Source organism: Hydra vulgaris, chromosome 01 (assembly GCF_038396675.1).
Source record: "Hydra vulgaris chromosome 01, alternate assembly HydraT2T_AEP".
In the NCBI taxonomy this organism is placed as follows: domain Eukaryota; kingdom Metazoa; phylum Cnidaria; class Hydrozoa; order Anthoathecata; family Hydridae; genus Hydra; species Hydra vulgaris.
Window position 1 is genome coordinate 41,815,943 of NC_088920.1, and position 23,933 is coordinate 41,839,875.

A 23,933-nucleotide genomic window follows, 5' to 3' on the forward strand; every position below is an offset into this window, starting at 1 on the left:
AAATTTAAAAAAAATTTAATAAAAAACAAACATATTATTCAAAAAAGTCTTTATTAGTTTAGGATTGACTTGAACAACTTCTAAAAACATATGGTGAGATTTGAAAAAGTACCAGAGACACGAGATTAAAATTGGATATTAACAAAAATGTCTAAAGTAAAAGTAAAAAAACAAGGTAATAGATAAACCAAATCAATTTAATAAAAAGTAACAACAAAAAATTTATCATAAATATCTAATAAAAATTCCATCAACAAATTTTAAGAAAGAGTTTTGCAGAGAATTTTTAGTTCAGAAAAAAGTTTTCTTTATTTTAAATTTCTTATCATACTTTCTATGTACAACATAATTAACCACAAAAAATACAGAAATTTTTTTCAAAAAAATTACATATCATTGTAAAAAAACAAATCATTATTAAAAAATAAATGAAATAATAATTAAATTATATCAATTAAAATCAAATAAAAAAAAAAGCATTTTATTATAAAATCAAGATTCTGTATTAAATTTCTTATTAGTACACAAATACAAAAGTTACAAACTTTTACTATTTAATATTTATGAGTTACAAACTTTTACTAACTTTAACTCACAGTTTTATTGAGAGTTTTCATGGTAATGTTGTTGATTTTTTTTTTAATTTATCATTGTTTAATAAATAAAAATAAATATTTTGATTGTGAATTTAGGCATAACTTCAAAAAATAATTTCGATCATTTAAAATACTTATAAATTGCTGTCTTCTTAATGATTATCATACTTCATGTTGAAAAATTTTTATTGATCTAAGTATTTGAAATTTTACAAGGAGCAGGGTACCCACTGTCCTTTGTTATTCAAAATTTGTCATAGAAGACAGCAACAACTTAAAAGGGTACCCTAAAAACAACATAAACACCTGTTGCTAAACAAAGTAAAAACAAGATCAGGCCAATGTATTTGAATGGTTCATCAAGGCCAAAAAGATAAGCTATTAAGAAAAATAATTACATTTATCCAAAGCTAAGTGATAATCCCAGGCAGAACAGTTAACTGATAACAGTTAATCAAATTAAACAAGTTTTGGTCTACAACACTATAGGCTAGGGAGGTCCATAAAGCCATGTAAAAAGATAAAATAAATAATTATCACTATGGTGCCCTCTTGTTCTGTCAATGATTTTTGCCAATTTTAAGAATCCACTAGGCATTTGTTTTAAATTTTATATACTTATTTATTTGTTTATTTTTCTTCCTGTATGCCTTTTACATTATATAATGCTCATAAACTTTTAAACTTTTAGTTTTTTAGTTTCATGTAATATTTCAGTTGCATTTTGTTATTTTATAACTATGTTTTTACTGTTAAGTAGCAAATACTGATACGGAATAGTCATCCTTATCTACGATTCAAACACAGAGTGCAACTGATACCAGCTGACTGGTCCAGTATCGGAGAAACTTACAGGCATAAAAACTGCCTTCATTTTGACAAGTATTGTCAGTGTTTTTCCACCAACATAAAATGTGGAAAAAGACTTTCAGAGAGAGTGCCAGGCTTGAAGTCAGAGAAGTTGTGGAAAAACATTATAATATATTGCAACAACCATCAAAAGAAATGCAATAAAGAAGTTGGAGAAGATGTTCAACTCATGGGAAAAACTTATGAAACTGTTTAAAAACCATGTTGCACACCAGACAATGATTCTCATCAAAATTCCAGAAGACTATCTATTTCTGACTGATGAGTGAACACATAGAAATGCCTAAATGGCTGGAGTGGATAAAATGCTGGCAAAAAAGCAAGAATGTTGTAGCAAATGGAAGATCTTAGAAGAAAATCAGTGGCATCAGGAGGAGGAGAATAAGAAAAAATGATATTCAGTATCATCAGTTTCAATTCCTTTGTCTGATTTTGAAACATTTAATGACGAGCATGAAAATTTTTTTGCACAGACACCCACGTCACCTGTAAAAAAAAAAATAATATCTTGGGAATATTATTTCACCACAGTTAGCATCTGCGCTTGACCAAACAAGTGTTAGCCACTGAGTTGCAACATATTTGGTAGCAACTATAGCACAGAGTCTTGGCCACAATACTGCAGGCTTCCACATTAGTTGAGCTTTAATACACAGAGCTTGAATTGCTGATCATACACAGGCAACTTAAAACCAAATGAAGAAACTCAGGGTACAAGTACAAGATTTCCAACTGACTGTATATTTGGGATGGGAAATTGCTTCCTGACATAACAGGGCATGCGACAGTGGATAGATTGTCTATCTTGGTGTATGGATATAGAATTGAGCAATTCTTGGCTGTTACAAAGTTAAAACATGTGTGTAAAAAAAATGGGAGATGCAGGGCAGAGTGAAAGCTATGTGTTTCAATACAACAGCATCAAATAATGTCAAGCCATCAAGCTTGCCCATTAATTGACTAAATTCAATACAAACCTTTTGTATCTTGCCAATCAACACCATGATCACAAAATCATTCTTGCTGATGTCTTCAAACATGTAGTCGATCATTAAGTGCTTCAAAGATTGGCCTATTCAAGCATTTTTATTAGTCAATATCATGAATTTCTTTAAAATACTTGAATTGTCAACCACATTTCTAACGAAAATAGAATCAGATCAGTGGGAACAAGATGCAGAAGTGCCAATAAGTGTTCTGGAATCTTTGCAGCTGACTCAACTGAACAATTGAGACAAAATATGAACAATAAACATTTAAATCTTCTGAATACAGAATAGTGTCAGGTGTATAATAATAATAAGTACTTAAACCAAAATTTTAACTTTTTTAATAATCTTTAGCATTCTTTAATGAAAGTTGATCTGATCTGGTATCTGGTATAACAACAAATAAAAAAAAATTAAGTAAAACTTGAAAGCTCTGAGCAACCTCTAAACCTCAAACAATCAAATTAACATTTAACAGTTTACTAAGGTATTGTCACAATTTGAAAGGAATGAAATTACTTTCAATTTTTTTGGACCACCCTAATAATAGTGGTATAGTATAATGGTGTGTAATATGATGTTGTATGGTGGTATGCTGGTGTATTTTATAACTGAAAAAGAAAAAAAAAGAACAAAATTTCTTGTAAAATAGTCTTTAATTTTAAGTAAAACAAATTAAAAAAATTTTTTAAAGTTATGAACAAAACAAATTAACATAAATGATCTAAATTTAGGTTGCAAAGGTTTAAAGAAGTTTGTTGAATTTCTAAGTGCCTGATTGAAGTGATGGAATCTAGAGATTTTTTCTTGTAATAAAAAGTATTGTAGTATTTCAAATATAATATTTTCTACAGAAAATTTAATACTTTTATTGTTTCTTAATTAATGACTTTTAAATATCATCCATAAATTTTAAAATTATCCATAAATTATCCATATAGTAATCAGCTTTTTTAAAAATTTCTGGTTTTTTAAAAATAACATCTAAGTCACATGTGTATCATACTTTAAAACTTAATCTATTCAAGAGTTAAACATTAAAAAACAACTGAAAAAGTAAATATACTAAGACAGAGAAAAAGAAAAATATTCTAAACAGATACGTTAAAAAAATGTGTTCAAGATTTTTTTCAATTTAAAAAATTGATACAATAAAATATATACAATGCCAAATAAAAAACAAATAGTTTATATATTGGGTTTTGGAATTGCTTTAATTCCAGAAAATAGTAAAAATCCAAAAAAGAAAAACACAATCAAAGAGAAGTCATCTTTGTTGCTGTTGATATCTTTGCCAAGTATTTCAAAGAAAGTCACGTATACAAAAGTTCCAGTTGATAATGCAATAAGAACTGCAGAGATAACATTATTAGTGTCATTAGTAAGAGAGTTCACAATGACTAAACCAATTATTATTCCAATTGGTGTGGCAATCGCAAATGTAAACTTAAAAAACAATAAAGTTAAATTATAGTTTATTTATAAAATTAATTAACTTAAAAAAATAAGACCACTTTAACAAAGAAATACTTAAGCAACGAATAAACAAGCCAAGGAAACCATTTTTTTTTTCTGTCATAAATTAAATCAAAAATATCATAGTAATAGAACAGCTATGGTGTACATTTTTGATCCTAAATGTTAAATGCCTTTTTTTTTTTTTACAGGCAAGTTCAACTTTAATTAATTATAATTGATCTGTTAAATTGAGTATACTTGACAAAACTGTAAAATTTATAAAAAAAAAAAAATTTTATTTTTATTAGAGCTTTATTAATAACAGGTTTTATATGAAAAGTCACATCAACCAAGTTAATAATAAAACATATATGGCATGGAAAATAATGTCTAGTTAACATCAATGACAGCCGAAATTACTAAAATTGCTAGTTTGACCTCCCAAAATGAATTTTTGACGGTCATGGTTGACCAGTGGAAAAAAAATCAGTGTTTTTAAAAACAAGATTTGACAAATAATCAGGATATAATATGGAAAATATATTTATTTATTATAATTGTATTTTACATTTGTATATTTGTTTATTATAATTTATTATAGTTTATTATTATAATTTTATATTTATTTATTATAATTGTAAATATATTATAATTATTATTGATATGCTACTTAAATTCGCTTCGTTGACAAATATGACGTAAAGTAATATTAATTTTTTTGATTCACTTATTTAGATTACATTTAATTTATTGGAGGTCAAAACCATTTTTTCATAGTTATTATTTTATTATCATTTTATTAAAAATATTTATTTTTTTATGTTAATAATAATATAATATAAAATAATTGCTGAATTTATCTAAGAACATTTTTTCTTTCAACTGTACTTAGTCACTTTGTTGTTGTTTTCTTTAAATATTTTTATTTATTTAATAAATTTATTAAATGCATTTATGCATAAATTTTGTTTTAAACTGTTTAATTAAATATAGTTTTAAAAGGAATACAAATTGGTAAATTATTTAGCATTAAGTTATTTTTGCATTAGTAAAATTTACTGATATATAATATATATATATATATATATATATATATATATATATATATATATATATATATATATATATATATATATATATATATATATATATATATCAGCATGGAAAATAAGAAATCGAAAGGGAAAATTTTGATTTTGGACAATCAAAATTTTTAATTTTTTCTTCATTCAAGTTTTTATCTTATAATAGTACTTTATGACTGAACATTATAAATACAATAACCTAATGCTAGAAATTTAAGGAATTCTTATTCCTTTTAAAATAATAGTTTTAAATAAAATCAATGAGTTTTTTAAATGGAAACTCTTAAATAACTAACTTTTAAATTATCTGTTAATATTAAAAAGAAAATAACTGTTTAAAATGTTAATAATAAACTAACTCTCATGCACACATATTTTTATTTAAATAAAAAAGGAAGTTTGGTAACATTCAAGTAATTGAATTTAACTTTGAATTTAATGTTGAATTTTTTTTTTAATACCAAAATAATTTTTATAAAATATTAAAATTTTATTAGAATTGAAAACTTGAACTGAATACTTTATACTTAATAAAAAAAAGAAATTGCTTAATGAAATTCCACTATGGCAATTACTTATGTTACATAACATTATAATTACATTACGTTACGTAAAACAAAGTTTTTACTAATTTAATTTAATGTTATTCTAAAATAAAAGTGTGAAACTTCTATGAGCAGGGAATTTATAAAAGACCCAGCTATAGTTGACCGAGGAACAACTGAACTAAACCATTTGTTATAGTTATTTTTAAATTGGTCAACTGACTCTGAAGCATCAAATCTGGTTGACTGTTCAAATAAGGCACTACATGATTGCTTAAAAAGTTATGCCTGGCTGAATTCCTTGTAACCTCTCTATAGATTCTGTATTCCGCACCACATAGACCACCAACAGGGCCATTGGCTGATAATGGGCTGAGAGTAGGATTTAAGCCACTTAACTATATTAAAGTCTTGGAAATTTTTAAAATATTGAATCAAGCTACCTCTTATTCTGCACCTCTTTGCAAGTCAAACTATCACTCAACTACAACAAAATTATCAATTTATAAATTTCCGAAGAATCCAGAGGAGAGAAAAAGATGGAGTGAAGCTATCCCAAGAACTGATTTTATTGTTTCAGACTATACAGCAGTATGTCAACTGCATTGGTCAGATAATTCACCTATTGAAAGCAAATATAGGAAGCAACAATCTTTAAACCCGCCTTCTGTTTTTAAAAATATTCCGCCTAGTTATTTACTAACACCACCAAGTAAAGTTAAAAAAACTGTAACTTTAAGCAGTTTTCGAAACATTTTACCAGATGAGTTAAATGATTTTCTAAAAGAGGATGAACTTATATTTGACAATATTCAATCTTTGTTAAGTGATAACAACAATGTTATTGTTTTCACATTGTTTACGCATACAATCAAAAATCTACTAACTTGGTGTTCCATTATTTCTTTTAGAAATTTTCAATGATTATACATTTGTAGCTTACCATAATGGCACAACTATAATATTTCATCTTTAACTGTAAACAAATTAAAGTTAATAAAAACAAAATCAGCTTTATTTGAAGCAGTTAGATTTTTATAAAATAAAGAAAGTTCGCATCAGTCAAATACTCTATTCGAGCACCTTAATGCTATGAGAAAAGTTAATGTAGGTGAAATTTTATATACTCCAGATATTATATGTAGAGCATATGAGTATTATGCTATGCAACGAAGTTTATATGATCGTTTGTATATTGACTACAAGTTGCCAAGTATACAGACTTTAACATGATTGACTTCAAAAATAAGCTCAATCAAGGACCTAAATTTCGTAAATAGTATTTTTATGAATTTAGATCCATTGAAAAGAACTTCCATACTTCTAACTGATGAGGTTTATGTCAAAGCTTCATTACTTTACCAAAGAGGTGCTTTGTTTGGTCATGCAGTGAACTACCCTGAAAAGTTAGCTAAAACAATTTTATCATTTATGATTCAATGTCTTTTTGGAGATCCAGAATTTATATGTAGAGCTCAACCTGTAGCAAATCTTTCCTCTGAATTTTAGTTTGCTCAATGTCAATAAAATTGTTGATACAATAAATAATATTGAAAGTAGTAAGACACTGGCATTACTGATGGTAACCGTGTAAAACAATTATTTTCGAAATGTTTAGAACAGTTGATAGTAAACCATGGTTAAGAACATCAGGTATATATTTATTGTATGATTATGTGCATCTCCTAAATCTATACGAAACAATTGGTTGATAGAGAAGACTGACGAGCATCAATTTTTGCACAATGGAGAACTGGCTTCAGCTAAGTGGAGTGATTTGGAAATTTTATGTAAAACTGAGTGCAATAGTCTTTTTAAAAAGACTCTTTAAACATACTGCTAAATCTGTTTATCCGAAACCTATAGAGACAATCTTAAAGGTTTGTTTGTCTGTTTTTTGTGTAGAAACAGTAGCTGCCATAAGATATTGAAAATAAAGCATTTGAAGATACTGCGCATACATGTTATGGCTTAATTGATCTCGTAGAAACTTTGTTGAGTAATGGAGCAAAGTATGTCTTATTAGGTTAGTTTTCAACAAATCCACTTGAAAAAGCTTCGGCAGAGATCTGGAGGTACTTACTTTATAAGTGCTAAATCTGTAATTAAAAAAATTAACATTCAACATACTAAATTGATATTACAACTTGTCATATCTTGATAGTCAACCATGACCATCAAGAATTCATTTTGGGAGGTCAAAATAGGAATTTTCGTCATTTCGGGCGTTGTTTTCCATGCTTAACGGTGAATCAAGAAAAAAACCAGAATTAAAAAACATGTTAAATTTTATTGGCTGCATCAAATTACACAAAAATTGTATCATTTATAACTTTTAATTAGACTTTTAATAGAAAAAAAAAAATCATTAGTTAATACATTTATTCACTTCTACAGATGTTCACTTCCAACACTAGTTCACATCTTTGTCTCATTGACATTGTTAAATTTTTTAAATAAGAATCTCATCCTTTATCCTATCCTTGATCATATACTATTTTAATTCATAAATATTTTTTGGCATAAGCTTTATTACGTTTCTTTTAGTATATTTTCGATTGGATTCGAGCCTATTCAATCAAATCAAGGGCTAATGGATGGCCAGTCCATAACTTTGGGAAACCTTTCACAAAGAAACACTTCTTCCTTTTGCAAAAAAAGCTAGATGGCCGGTATGCCTTGGATTGTTGTCTTGCTGACATTGTTAATGTTTACTATGCTTGCCAAGCATTGCCTCAGCCTCTGGAATATGATCACCAAGAATTTTAACATAAAATGTTGCGTCCATGACATCTTTGTTACACTAATTTTTATATGCAAAATTTTCTGGTTGTTTCTTAACACAATGTGTATATACATATATATATATATATATATATATATATATATATATATATATATATATATATATATATATATATATATACATATATATATCTATATACACATATATAAATGTATATATATATATATATATATATATATATATATATATATATATATATATATATATATATATATATATATATATATATATATATATATATATATAAATTGGGAATGCATCTACTATAGCATATATAGATAGATATATACTTACTATATAGTATATTGAAAATATATATAGTATATTGCTTATTAGTTTAGCTTATCTTTATAGCATACGGCTTTTTCAGAAAAAGAAGAAAAAATGAAGAATAATATAACAAAAGACTGCTGTCTCACCCCAACATATATATGTAAATGTATATATTATATTAGAATAATAATAAAATACAATTAAATTTGTAACATAACTCAGGTTTTTTGCAATCATCAGACATTACAAACAACCATAACAACAACAAAAATTATATACAAAAATCCAATACAGTGTTAGCTTAGATGACATTAAAGTTGCAGATAACAAATTTGTTTTCATGGCAACATTTTGATATTAATTCATTTCATTTATTCAATAGTTTCAAAGATGACTTAATGATATGACATTTTTCAGTTAAACAAAGGTTACATAACTTTCTTCCAGGCTTAAATGGCTCCGCCCTATCAATAATCTTCCACATAAGAATAGGATTTGAAAATCCCTTTTTTTCATTTGACAGATATATTTAGAAAGTTCTGTGGTATTAGCTTTTCATATTGAGAGAAGCTTTCTTTTCTTTAACTACTCGATGAAGAACATACCAATACTAACAAAAAAATTATATCATAAATACTTAACTGAAAAATTCAAATTATTGATCAAATAAATGAGATGGAAAGCTCAAATTTAGGAGAAAAATCTTAACCAAAAAACCAAATTCCCACTATAATTTTAAAATGAGAAAATGTCCACCACAACATCCTGATCTAATAAATTTTGAAAACGATCTTTTAAAATGATACAAAATAATTCTTTTACTAATTCCTACAACTAGTTTTCCATTTTATTATTATTGTTACAACTAGTTTCAAAAACAACTAAATAATGACATTTGCAAAATTAAATCATCAGAAAAAATGTTTCTTTTTTCGGATAAATCATGAGCATGAAAAATCTTCTTACAATAAACTTTTTAATGAAAACATAACCAGAACTTACAAAAAATCTGATAATTCGCAATATAATAACATTAATAATGGGGCTAAAGTAATTGCTAAAGAATTAGGTATTGACAACAGAATGGAGTGTCCTGCAATGACTACTGTGTTTATAACAATCAAGGATCACAAAGATGATTTTGCCAACAATACTAAAGGTCGATTAATTAACCCATCTAAACAAGAACTTGGAAACTAAAATTTTACTGGAAAACATCAACAATAAAGTCAGAAAAGCCATCCTTGTAAATCAATGGCATAATACAGATAATGCAATAAATAAAGAACTTTTTTTTTTAAACATCTTTGCTTCCAACAAGGCTGCAAGCAACCACTAAAAGAGTTGGAAAATACTGGAAGTGAAAGGATGAAGATTGTAGAGCGAGATAACGATTGACAGATGACTTGAAAGATTGCAAATTATATGAATCAGGAAAGCAAGATGAAGGAAGCGAATTTCGAAGAACTGATGTTCGAGGAAAAAAACTAGACAAACAAGAATTTTTGGAACACTTAGGAACAGTCAGAGAAAAAGGATGAGGCTTAATTAAATGAAGAGTATCATGAGAATGAATTTTAGTAGATGGCACAAGAGACGCTAGCTCTTTAGAGCAGTGCCCATTATAGTATTTGTAGAAACGAGAAAGAGAAGCAACATTATGACAATGTAATAATAGTTGGAGGTTGGCTGCAAGAGCAGGTCAAACTATGTTTACAATGTGTTTTTGCATCTTGTCTAAAAAAGAAAGAGCATCATTAGAAAATCCGCCCCAAATATGGCAACAGCATTCCATACAAGGCCGGATTTGAGATTTATAGAGATAGAGAATAGAATCCTGAGTAAGAAAGTGTCGATCTTAAAAAAGAGATGCAACCTTAGCAGATGCTAATTTTGCAACCGATTTGATATATGGTTTCCAAGAAAGGTCGGAAATAAGAGTTAATCCTAGAAGATGAAGGGTAGACTCATCTAGTACATTACCGTTCATAAATAAAGAAAGATCTAAATTATTGCGATAACGATTGGTTGAAAAAAGTTGAGTTTTGTCTGAATTAAAGTTCACCAGCCACTGTGAGTCCCATGCTGTAACAGAAGTGAGATCCTTTTTAAGCTCAAACGCCCCCTCCAAGCAAACAGAGAGTGTTGACTTCTTATCATGACAAGAATAAATGATAGTATCATCAGCAAACAATGCCACCTTAGATGTGAGAATAACTGGAAGATCATTAATGTGAATTAAAAAAAGAGTATAGGGCCAAGGATTATACATTGAGGGACCCCTGAGGTTACAGAATAAGAAGATGAGTGCTGTCCATCTCCATCGAGGACAACTTTTATGCTACAATTAGAAAGGAAGAACTCAATAATCTTGAAGATGTTACTAGATACACTGTAAGAAGAAAGCTTATTGAGAAGACCAGCATGCCAAACTTTATCAAAAGCTTTTCAAATGTCAAGAGCAATAGCTTTAACCTCTCCACCTTTATCTAATGCAGGATAAAACCTATCGGTTATTACTGTTAGCAAATCAACGAGAAGATCGAAATCCATATTGATGATCAGAAAGTAAGTTATTAGATTCAAAATGAGAGATTAAGTGTTTGTTAAATAAAGATTCAAAAACCTTGCCTATAATAGGAAGAAGACTAATGGGACGGTAGTTAGACAAAACAGATCACTATCCAGAATTTTTGAAAATAGGGATAACAGATGCCAGAGCTTTTCTTGTTTTCCAGGAGGCTGGAAAACAAGGCTCTGATAAGCACTTATTGAATAGTTTTGAAAGTATAGACGACAGCTCCGGAGAACACTTCCGCAAGACTATAACAGGTATGTTGTCCGGACCACAGGCTGTAGAAGAGTCTAAGCAGGAAATAACTTTAAATACAGAATCTGGAGTGATACGAATGTCAAGCAATGGATCAACCTGTTTGACGGCTATATCAGGTAGAACAAGACTAGTGAAATCAAGAGATGATATTGATGAAAAGTTCTTAGCAAACAATTCAACTTTGTCTTTAGGTGAGGTGACAAAGTCTGAACCATACAAGAAAGGTGAAAAATTACAAATTTGCCCTTATTATTGATACTATTAAAGATTCTTCAGAGATCACGAGAGCCTAATTTTTGTGATGAATTTCAAGATTTTATGATCTGAGAATAGCAAGCTTTAGCATTAGGCAAAACCTTTTTACAATAGTTCTAGCAATAGCAAACAGCCATCTGTTTTCTGGAGAATTGTTTTGCTGATAGATATGCAAGAAACGATTTCGATTGGAAAATGCAGCAGCACAATGTTAGGAAAACCGTGGAGAAGAGTGAAACTTGACTTGGAATAGTCAAGAAGGAATAAAAGATTCCATGCCAGTCTGAATCCATGAAGTTATGTAAGAAGCACATTTGTCAGCAGGAAGACGAAAGATTTCTACCCAAGGGTCATCACGAAAAAAATCACGGAAAGAGTCTCAGTCAGCTTTAAGGTAGTTGTAAGAAGTACGATGATAGGAGGATTCAGATGATGAAGAAGAATAAGATAATAGTTTTAGAGAGATCAAACTGTGATCAGAAGAACCTAAGGGTGAATGTGGAGAAACTGAGCACTGACTAGGATCAGAAACAAGATATAAGTCAAGTAGAGAAGGTAAATGATTCGGGTTGTCAGGAAAGCGAGTTAGAAAGTTGACTATTTGAGTTAGGGATTGAGAAAGACAAAGGTTGTGGGCTTTAAAGCCTGCAGAGTCACTGACACTAGAGCCAAGGCATTCAGTGCAATGAGCATTAAAGTCACCAACAACAACTATATTAGCTGAGGGATAAAGAGAGAGGAGATGGTCAATATAATCAGAAATAACGTCAAAAAGTGTGCAGTCTTGAGATGGAGAGCAATATAGAACAAAGAGAAAGGCGATAGAGTGGAGTGGTGCTAAGCAAAAGCACATAGAAAAATAATCTGTGGATTTAAAGTTTCCAGAAAAATGGGTGAATTCTTACAAATGTAAATGCCCAGGCCAAGCATGTGACTATTGGAGTCTTTACAAATTATGGAAGATAACCATCAACACTAAGATTGCAAGATGAGACAGCTGAACTCAAATTAGTCTCACAAAGAGCAAGTAAGTCTGGTGAACTTTGCAAGAGATAAGACTCAACAGAAGAAAAGTTACTTCGAAGACCACGAATATTAGTGAATGATAAGTTTAGAGAACTTGGTGATGATGATGGCTTTTTGTGTTTTTTTAGTTTTTGGTACTTTATTCATTTTTAAATTTGTTAAAGAAATTGACTCAAAGCATAGATAGTACTCAGAACAATGTTTAATAGCCCAAGCAATTGTCTCATTACTATTAATAAATCCTAAACTGTACCAAAGAGCTCCAAATGTGGCCTTGGCAATGCACACCAAAAGTACAAACAGGGACACCATCCATGCACAACATGGCACTGTTAATATTTTGATATTTTTCAGCTTTTGATCGAACCAGCCTCTCTGAGAGCTACCATAGAGTTTGGAAAACCTGACTTCTAGCTGGCCTCAGAACAAAACTGAGTTTTAGACCTGTACAAGCAAAACCCATGCATTGAGTCAAGAAGATCCAGCATTCAACATTCTAAACTGGAAACAATGTATTAAAAATACATCTGCGCCAGCCTAATAGATGAAGAAGGGGTGCAAGGCTGGTCAACAGATAGAATCTGTTTACCCCTTAAGTTTTTGCCTTGGAGGCCTTCTACAAGGCAGTAGCTGAATGCGTTTAACATCTACCTAAGATTAATATTTTTATCGAGACACCATCTCAAGCCTTTACTCAACCAAGAGCCCCAAGGCAGGGGGTGTTTTAAGTCAGAGTTGGCATCTCCTAGCCTTTGCCTAAAAAGGAATATCCTTGCCTAAAAAGACATATGCCTACAAGGCAGTAAGACATGAAGCAGATTGTACTGAGTTACATGTTACCAGTAGCAGGATAACCTGACCCACTTACTTCAAAATTTACTTACTTATGCCAAACAATTTAGAGAAATTTCAGAAAATACATTAGATATTATTAGTCACTCAAGAAAATCATTACTGTTTACTAAGCACGATAGTATCTGGGTAAAAAAACTTGATGATCCTAATTTTGACGTCACTATGGAAAGTTTCGATTTGGCTAAAATATGTGAGTTAGTTGGCCTTTTTATTCTACATATTATAAGTTAAGACTATGGGTTGCAAACTGTTGGATTATATAGAGATGATGGTCTTTGCTGTTTTTCATGGAATTAATGGAACACAATTTGAGAGAATTAAGAAAAACATTGTTCATCTTTTTAAGGAGAAATTTAATCAAAAACTTACAATAAAAACCAATTTAAAAATTGTAACATTTCTCGATGTTACCTTCAACCTGTTAACAAATACTTTCCAGCCATACAAAAAACCAGGTGACCACCCATTACATATCAACATAAATTCTAACCACCCCCCTAGTATTATTAAATCCATACTAACTATGATATCTAACCGTATTAGCAATATTTCATCTAGCAAGAAAGTTTTTGTTAGAGTAATATCGTTCGATATTACTCTAACAACGATAGAGTAGTATCGTTGAAAAGCATTTTTCAAAAACACATAAGTTTTGCAAAATTTTGAAAAGGAATAATTTAAAAGTCAGTTATAGCTGTCTTCCAAACATCCCCAATATTATCAACTCACACAATAAAAAAGCATTATCTACTGTTTCCAACACAATTGTTTCAACGTGAAGCTGCCGGCAACCTTCACAATGTCCTTTGCAAGGCATGTGTCTTAGTAAAAATATAATTACATCTGCAATGTAAAAACATCACCACAGGATAGTGGTTTAATTATATTGGTTAAATAGAGCATACCTTTAAAGATCGCTCGTACAAACATAAAAACTCCTTTCAATACGAAAGTAAAGCTAATACCACAGAACTTTCTAAATATATCTGGGAAATGAAAAAAAGGGATTTTCAAATCCTATTCTTATGTGGAAGATTATTGATAGGGCGGAACCATTTAAACCTGGAAGAAAGTTATGTAATTTTCAAGCCCTCCCAGGAAACGCGTGCAGTTTTTTGTCTTGTATGACCACACGCTAGTATTTTATTTTAGACAACTTGGTCATGGCCATTTTATAATATTAATCATTGCGGAAAAAACTAAGTTTCAAAAACAAAAAAAGCAAAACTAACAAAATAGGAAATAAAAAGAAATTTAAACAAAAAAAAATAAAAATAAAATTATTAATTTAAATAATTTGTGTACTGTTTTTAATTACGTTTCTTTAGAATCGTAATTTTCAGCAACAAAATTAGATAAGACAAAGAAAGAAAAAAAAAATTTTAAGTCTACATTAAAAAGAATGATTTTTCTTAATTTAACTTTTTTTAAAAGGAAAGCAAAAATATAAATTGCAATATTTTGTAAAATATATTTGTTTAATTTTAATGTAAAAAAAGGTACTGTCCTTAATGAAAACATCCATGTAATAAATGTGTATACTTTTATGTATAACTTTTTGTATTATATAATTATATTTGTTTCCTCCTAATTATACACACATTTAGCTTATTTGGATAAGGCGTAGACTTCATAATTGGAATGTCTATAAATAATTGGTTCGAGACTAACCACTTCCTAAATTTTTTCGCTTTTTTTCTTATGCAGAGCGGAATGTTAAAAAGAAATGTGTCTCCATTAAAATATAAGGGGTAAAAAACAAGAAGATAAAGGTAATATGAAACAATTAAGGCTACGTGTAGACGGCATGGCCTAATTGAAGCTTAAAAACTAAGTATATATGTGTGTGCACCTTACTTAAAAAATACACTGAAAGGCTTAAATGGTATAAGAAATCTGAATGTGATGAGATGTGTACCATTCAAAAACATACAACAAAACATTTTTTTATATACAAATAAGAAAAGATAAATGATTACAAAACAAACATATGACCAGCGACATTTAAAACAAAAACAAAAAAAATGTGGATAGTTGTGGGAAGCGAACCACAGACATTCAGTCCATGAAGTCTACATCTTATCCAAATAAGCTAAATGTGCGTATAACTAGGAGAAAATAAATAAAATTATCTAATACAAAAAGTTATACATAAAAGTTTACGCAGGCATTACATAGAAGTTTTTTTATTAGGAAAATATAAACTTGTTACATCAAAATTATACAAATATATTTTACAAACAGATAACAATTTATATTTCCGCTTTCCTTTTTAAAAAACAAAACAAATAAAATATAGGAAAATCATTATTTTTTTAATGTTTAAAACTTTTTTTTTTTTTTACTGAATTTTGTTGCCAAAAATAACAACCACTTTAAATAAACAAAAATAAAAGCAGTACACAAATGATTTAAATTATAATTACCATTATTTCCTATCTAAGTTTATTTTATTTTCCTATTTTGTTAATTTTGCTTTCTTTGTTTTTGAAACTTTTTTCAGCAATACATATAATAAAACTTGCAAACGACCATGACCAAGCTGTTTAAAATAAAATACTCATGCATGGCCATACAAGATGAAAAACTGCATGTGTTTCCTGGGAAGACTTGAACTTTATTTAACAGAAAAATATCATATCATTAGGTCATCTTTGAAACTATTGAATTAACATAATGAATTAATATCAAAATGTTGCTAAGAAAACAAACTTGTTGTCTGCAACTTTAACATCATCTAAGCTACACTGTTTTGCATTTTTGTATATAACTTTTGTTGTTGTTATGGTTGTTTGTAACGTCTGATGATCACATAAAGCGTGAAACAATGAGTTATGTTACAAATTTAATTGTATTTTATTATTATAATGTATATATATTAATATAATATATATTTGCTCTACTTTTGCATTGAGCACTGTCTATCGAAAAATTACTTTTATTATTAATATATATATATCAACCCTCGGAATTAGGAAAAATGAGGTCGGCAATTATTTGCGGACCTCATTCTTTTAAAGGTCAGCAAATAAAATTTAATACGAAGGTCTTACCATAAAACATAGAAACGAGGCCGGCAATTTTTTGCCAACCTCAAAAACATTTAGATCGCAGTTAGGTCAGCATTGCCAAATGCCAACCCTAATTCCGAGGGCTGATATATATATATATATATATATATATATATATATATATATATATATATATATATATATATATATATATATACACACACACATACATACATACATAAAATAAAAACCTACTGCTTGTTTAAAATGTAGCTTTAAACCTTCATGAGTGCTAACAATTTTAACTCCAACAAAGAATCCCATTAAACACTTATGGATTGCGAGTATTGCAATTAGTTGAATAAAATTATACAATGAACTTTGCAATCCCAACATTAGTCCTTCAAATAATGAATGAACAGAAAAAGCCAAAATTAAAAAAAATATTCTTAACTTGGACTTTGATTCTACAATGTTCAAATGAGATGAATTCTTGTTCTTTATGAGTTTATTTATTTGCAGACTACAAACACGATCTTGTGTGTAATCAATACTATCTTGTGCATAAGCAATACTATCTTGTGTGTACACTGTCTCATGTTGTTGGCTGTTTTGAAGACTGCTTATAATCTGGTCATCAGCAAATATAGTACCAGAATCACAATCAAATGGACTGTTTTGCTGTGTTATATGATGGTATGAACTATTAGATGAATATGATATTTTTGTACCATTCTTGTTGTCTAGCAACAATTTTTTTTCATTTTCTAAATGAAAATAAAAAAACAGTAAGACAAAGGAAAAAAGAAAGTAAATAAAAAAGTTATAAAGTTTTATTTAACGTAACATATTCTAAAAAATAAATTTAAAAAATAAAATCAACTTAAGTTTATTTTGTGTAAATTAAAATTTACTTTATAAAATCTTTACATTTCTATAAATTTATAAACTTCCTTATACCATTATTTGCAAGTGCATCAGTATATTCTACAAAAAGATTATTTGCTTGTTTCATTTGGTAGTAATTTGCAACCTTTTCAATGCTAACAAATATTATCAATCCAAAACAGATAATGAATTCAGCTATCGGAAATATTCTTTGAACATCACTGAGAACTTTGGTTTTTATAAAGCTATCTAAAACATCTGGTATTAAATCTAAGAAACACAGTCCAAGAAAAAGCTAAACAGAAAATATGGCAAAAAAATTATTAAATGTCATTAAATATTATACAAAACAAAAAAAAAACTAAATAAAAACTATATGCTATTAAATCTAACACAAGACAAGAAAAACCTAAATAAAATATATAAGATATGATAAAAAATAAATGCCATTAACAAATTCACTCCCAACAAAAATGAAAATAAGTTAAAAGGTGCAAGTTGAAATTTAACAGAAAGCAAAGAAAAGAGAAGAATAAAAAAACAGAAGAAAGAAGAAGTTTGTAGAAGAAACAGAAGAAAGAACAGTTTATGAAAGAATGAACAACAGAGGATTGAAAAAAAACTGTAAATTGTAATGAGTGTGTAACTGTAAATGTATGTAATGATTTTACAAGACCAAATGTATTTAGATTTATATTTTATTTTATTAAAACAAAATTATACTATTTTCTAGTCTTCCATTTTCTCTGCTTAAACTAAACTATTTAGATAAGGTTAATTTATGCTAAATTATGTAAATTATGTTTATTTATACTAAATTATCTAGATTTTGTTTTTAAATTGTGACAAACATACAGGTGCTCAATTTTCATTTTAAATTTTACAAATAATTAAACTTTTTTATTATACTTTAAATATAAAATTATTTTTTTAATTAGAGCACAGTTATAAATAGCATTGTTATACTTTTAAATTTTATACTTTTAAGTTTTATACTTTTAAATTTAAACATACTTATATTTTGTGTTATATGTTTTTAAATTTAAACATACTTATATGCTGTGTTATATGTTTTTAAATTTAAACATACTTATATGTTGTGTTATATGTTTTTAAATTTAAACATACTTATATGTTGTGTTATATGTTTTTAAATTTAAACATACTTATATGTTGTGTTATATGTTTTTAAATTTAAACATACTTATATGTTGTGTTATATGTTTTTAAATTTAAACATACTTATATGTTGTGTTATATGTTTTTAAATTTAAACATACATGTTGCTTTTTATTATTTTTCAATTTATATTAAAAGTAGTTTTGTATCATTTTTTTCAAACTATTAACTGGAGTTAAATGTGCCATCATCTACGAGAGCCTTTTAAGTATTACTTAAATGTACCGATGACCTACCAATAGATTTTTTTACCAAGTTCCCAGTAAAAAAAATCAATGATTTTAAGTATTACTTTTAAGTAAATGATCATTGAAAAATAAACCTAAGCAGTGATAATAAATTTTTAATAAAAAATACTCCAACAACCATAGATAGATAGAATTTCTGGAGTAAATATATTGAGTAAAATTAAACAAAAGAACTTTATTCTTAATTTTAAATAATTTTTTAAGATCCTTATGAATTCTTCATATTATAAAGCAAGAAAACTACTATAATGCTAGCAAATCTTTAAAATGGACTAACCAAAAAAAGTTTTTTCCAGAGTTGGATTCTCAGCTGATAAAAACTTTAAACACCTAAAATCTTTTTTTTTCTCGTAACATCAAAAATCTTAACTTTGTTCAACTAGATATTTAGTATTATACTAGATATTTAAATCACTTCATCATTACTAATATGACCAAGCAACAAATACAATGGTTATTAAAAGTACATTTGCTGTTATCATGGTTGAAAAAACAATGTTTTTTTCATTAGGTTAAAATTAGATACAACTGTACTCTCTCTCTCTCTCTCTCTCTCTCTCTCTCTCTCTCTCTCTCTCTCTCTCTCTCTCTCTCTCTCTCTCTCCTCTCTCTGTGTATATATATATATATATATACATACATACATACATACATACATACATACATACATACATACATACATACATACATACATACATACATACATACATACATACATACATATATATATATATATATATATATATATATATATATATATATATATATATATATATATATATATATATATATATATGTATATATTTATATATACATATATTTATTAAATTATAAAATTATAAAATTGTGTCTAAATTAAGAAGTCTTATTAAGTGGTCTTTTATTAAGAAATTCATTCGAACTAAAATATAATTTTTAAAAACATTTATTATGATTTAATAAAATGTTATATTCATAATAGTTATATAATAGTTTATTTTATGACTGATTATAATAAAATATATATAAACCCTGACTATTAAGATCTAAATAAAAAGAAGAAAATATTAGACTACTGTTATTTATGTTTTATATGGAATGACTTCTTTAAAATAAAATTTAAGTATGTTATTTCGATTTTCTTAATTTCTCATATGGAAAGTTCAAGTTATCCATAGAAATTTGCAGAAAAGGGACAAAAAATAGTTTGACTTAACAAAGTATGCGTTATCAAAGGTTTGACTTAACCAGAGAATTTTTATAGTAATCAATTAGAGGATTTCAAGAGACAAAACTAAACAGCTATATATATATATATATATATATATATATATATATATATATATATATATATATATATATATATATATATATATATATATATATATATATATATATATATATATATATATATATATATATATATATATATATATATATATATATATATAAATACATACATACATACATATACACACATACATATATATACATATACATATATATATACATATATATATATATATATATATATATATATATATATATATATATATATATATATATATATATATATATATATATATATATATATATATGTATATATTTATATTTATGTATATATTTATATATGTATATATATACATATATATATATATATATATATATATATATATATATATATATATATATATATATATATATATATATATATATATATATATATATATATATATACACATATAATAGCAATCATGTAAAAAAAAAAACCAAAATTATTAATTGTAGTTATCAGATTATAATTGTATATTTTCAAATGTAATAATGATAAAAATAATAATAATAATAATAATAATAATAATAATAATAATAATAATAATAATAGTAATAACAGCAATAACAATAGTAATAATAACAATAATAATAATAATATAGATAAATATTAAAGGTAAATATTATTAATAATAAGTGGTAATAATATGAATAACAGTTAAGTAATGTTATAATTATATTTACATCGCATACAATAATAATAACAATAGCAATAATAAATATCCAAAATGGATAAATAACAATAAAAACAATAACTAACCCAACATTCTACAAATAGCATTTATCTAACATAAAAGTATTTATATTGTGTAATAAAGCTTTATGATTTAAGATGAAGAGGTAAATTATTCCATGATCTTATACATTGGTTTATGATAGATTTATGACCATATTTTATCATACAATGATTTGGGATATTTTTTAAATATTTTTTTCAGGTATTTTTTTAAAAGTATCATTATACTAAAAAATCAATGATAATAAGGAAAACTTTTTTTAGTGGTAACAAAATTACAGAATGAGGGAGGTAAGTTTTTCAACTTGTTTTTCCGCGCAGCTGCCTTGTTCATTAAAATTTATGTTTCGGAGTTATAAAGTTAAGAGAGGGCTGTAATCATGACTAAAAGTAGCCTCCTCGACTGTAGTGGCCTTCATGGCCCTGGGGAGGTGAATTGAAAGGAAATAATTTTAAAAAAAGTGTACTTGTTTATGATTCCAGACAAATAGACCATTTAACAGATAAACAAGATCACATAATTTGAGCATTTTGGATAGATATTAAAGGATGTCAGTTAGAACAACATTGTAGTATTTCATTCAAAGTACATCATTTTTAAAGCCTTGATTTGCAGGTTAGATAATCTTAAAAAAACCTGAACCTGGCTTTGTCCCCAAACCTTGAGTAGAGTTTCATTATTTTTTTAAATTATGACTCACTCCTAAAGTGGCTGCAAGCAACCACTATTAAGTTGGGAGTTACTAGAAAACAAAGAATTGAGTTAACGAGCAAGGAAACTGTTGACAGAAGGCTTTAAAAGTTGCAGATTGTATGAGTCAGGAAAACATAAAGATGAGTTTTAAAGAGTTAAGGTAATAAAAGATACAACTGAAAAAATATTGAACAAATAATATTAACTTTAACTAAAATTGAATATAAATAAAAATAAATTATTAATAATAAAAATAAGTAATACTAAAACATAACAACAAATTATTGGAAATTAAATTGTTTAAAAAATAAATATAAAAACAACTAATTTTCTTGTTCTTCTTTTATAATTTTTATTTTTATTACTCTACTTTTTCTTCTTTTATTTTATTTTTTAATACTCTTTTTTTTTTTAAAAAAGATTCAAAAATATTTAATCTTTTTTTAATTCTTAATGCAAGATGACAGCACAACAGAAGTACATAAAAAGGAAAACTTGATAAGAAAAAACTGTGAAAGAAAAGAACACAAATAATTGCTGATATTAATTGCAATAGATCTTAGAATTTTCACCAGTCTTACACTTGACTGCATCAATACTGATTTAAATTATCAAAATTTTAATTTAAAACTTTCATATATATATATATATATATATATATATATATATATATATATATATATATATATATATATATATATATATATCGCAAATAAGTTAATACTATTAACTTACTTGCGTAAGTTGTAATAAAAAATACTGTGTTAAAAAAACTGTTATTACTACTTACATATTTATTACTGTGTGTAATAAATATGTAAGTAATAATAAAAATAAAGATTCACTGTGCTATTACTAATAGTATTAACAATCGCACATAGAATTTTTTTTTTCGTTAGAATAAATCTAAATAATTTATAAAAATCGATAAATATATTTCTTACTCCTCCAGAAAAAGAGCTCAATTTTTTCAAATGCTTTTCTGTGCATTTCTTAAAAATATTTGGAAGCAAAGTCACAAACAAAGTTATTATAAATAATAAAATAGCTCCAGCCAATTTTGAAGATATATCTTTTACTGACATTTAGCCGAATGCTTTCGATAGTCGCGTTATGTACTGTGTGCAAAATATTTTTCTAATGAAAATTTTTTGTCATAATACAATACTGAATACGTATTTCAGATCGTAAATGTATCGGTTGGTATATTTCAATAAATAAAGTGGCGTGATTGGTTTATTTCCTACGTTGTATTAATGTAATTTGTAAAAAAGTTATTAAATAAGTAAGTACTTTTAATATTGAGACCGAATACAATATTGACCGAACCTGATATAGACCGTAATAGTAAATACGTCGGCTAACGCGTTAGACTAGGTCAAGGATCAGATTTAATCGGCCAAAAAAATCGTGATTTTGAAATCGTATCTCTCCTTTATAATTTTTCATGTTGAGTATTTTTTGGTGGTGAAGCTTTAAAATCTCTCCATATAATATTTTTATTTTTATAATTTTTGTCCTTTTCGAAATAATAGTTAAAAATATTTCTTTCGATAGTTCTTCTTTTTTCGCTTGGGTTTAACAACGCTCTCGTGAAACAAGACTATTAGTGATATACTCAACTGTTTCATGCAAACAAGGTTTTCTTTAACTTCGGCTAAGTTTCTGTAACTTGGCAGTTGCTAAGTTGTTCATTAATTTAAAGTTACTCAAAGATCCCTCTTGTAATTGGCTCAGATCGCTGGTAGGACTAAGAATTTCAAAAGATTTTTTTTTTTTACATTTTGAGTATCGTCATTAGTTTTAAAACTTTTCAACAATCTGCATAAAATATCTAACTCTTCAGTGTGAACCTTCTAGAAAGTTTCAATTTATCTAATCAAAAAGTACAGAACTTACAATAATAAACTATGAATTTACATAAATAAGGTTACATGCTCATTAAATTAAATTTTTTTAAATTAACTCATTAAATTAAAAACTAACTAATGAAGTGACCCCTATAAAATTAAAAAAAAAAAGAAGAAAAAAGCTTTAAATAAAAGGAAGGATTCGAAAAAAAAAAATTAAAAAGAAAAAAAAAAACAATAACAAAAATTTTGAATGAAGAAACTCTTTAAGTGCTTGCTTACTTGAGCATCACTTGACTAAGTGCAATATGATATTATATGGTATAATAAAATATTTTTTTGATTTTAAAATCTGAAACTCAAAAAAAATTGTTCAGATTTTTATGAAGAACTTATTAAAATTAACTGTTAAATACTTTTTAAAT

At 26.8% G+C, this 23,933-nt stretch overlaps 1 protein-coding gene across 1 annotated transcript; it reads right to left on the bottom strand.

The window, feature by feature from the left end:
• Positions 1-3,555: 3,555 nt before the first annotated feature.
• LOC105844556 (zinc transporter ZIP1) lies at positions 3,556-23,535 on the bottom strand. Its single transcript, XM_065788197.1, has 4 exons — positions 22,603-23,535; positions 17,563-17,785; positions 16,858-17,369; positions 3,556-3,901 (listed from the first exon to the last, which is right to left on the bottom strand). Exons 1-4 carry the CDS (start codon positions 22,741-22,743, stop codon positions 3,644-3,646), a joined length of 1,134 nt encoding a protein of 377 aa, XP_065644269.1. The 5' UTR covers positions 22,744-23,535; the 3' UTR covers positions 3,556-3,643.
• Between the last annotated feature and the right edge of the window lie 398 nt (positions 23,536-23,933).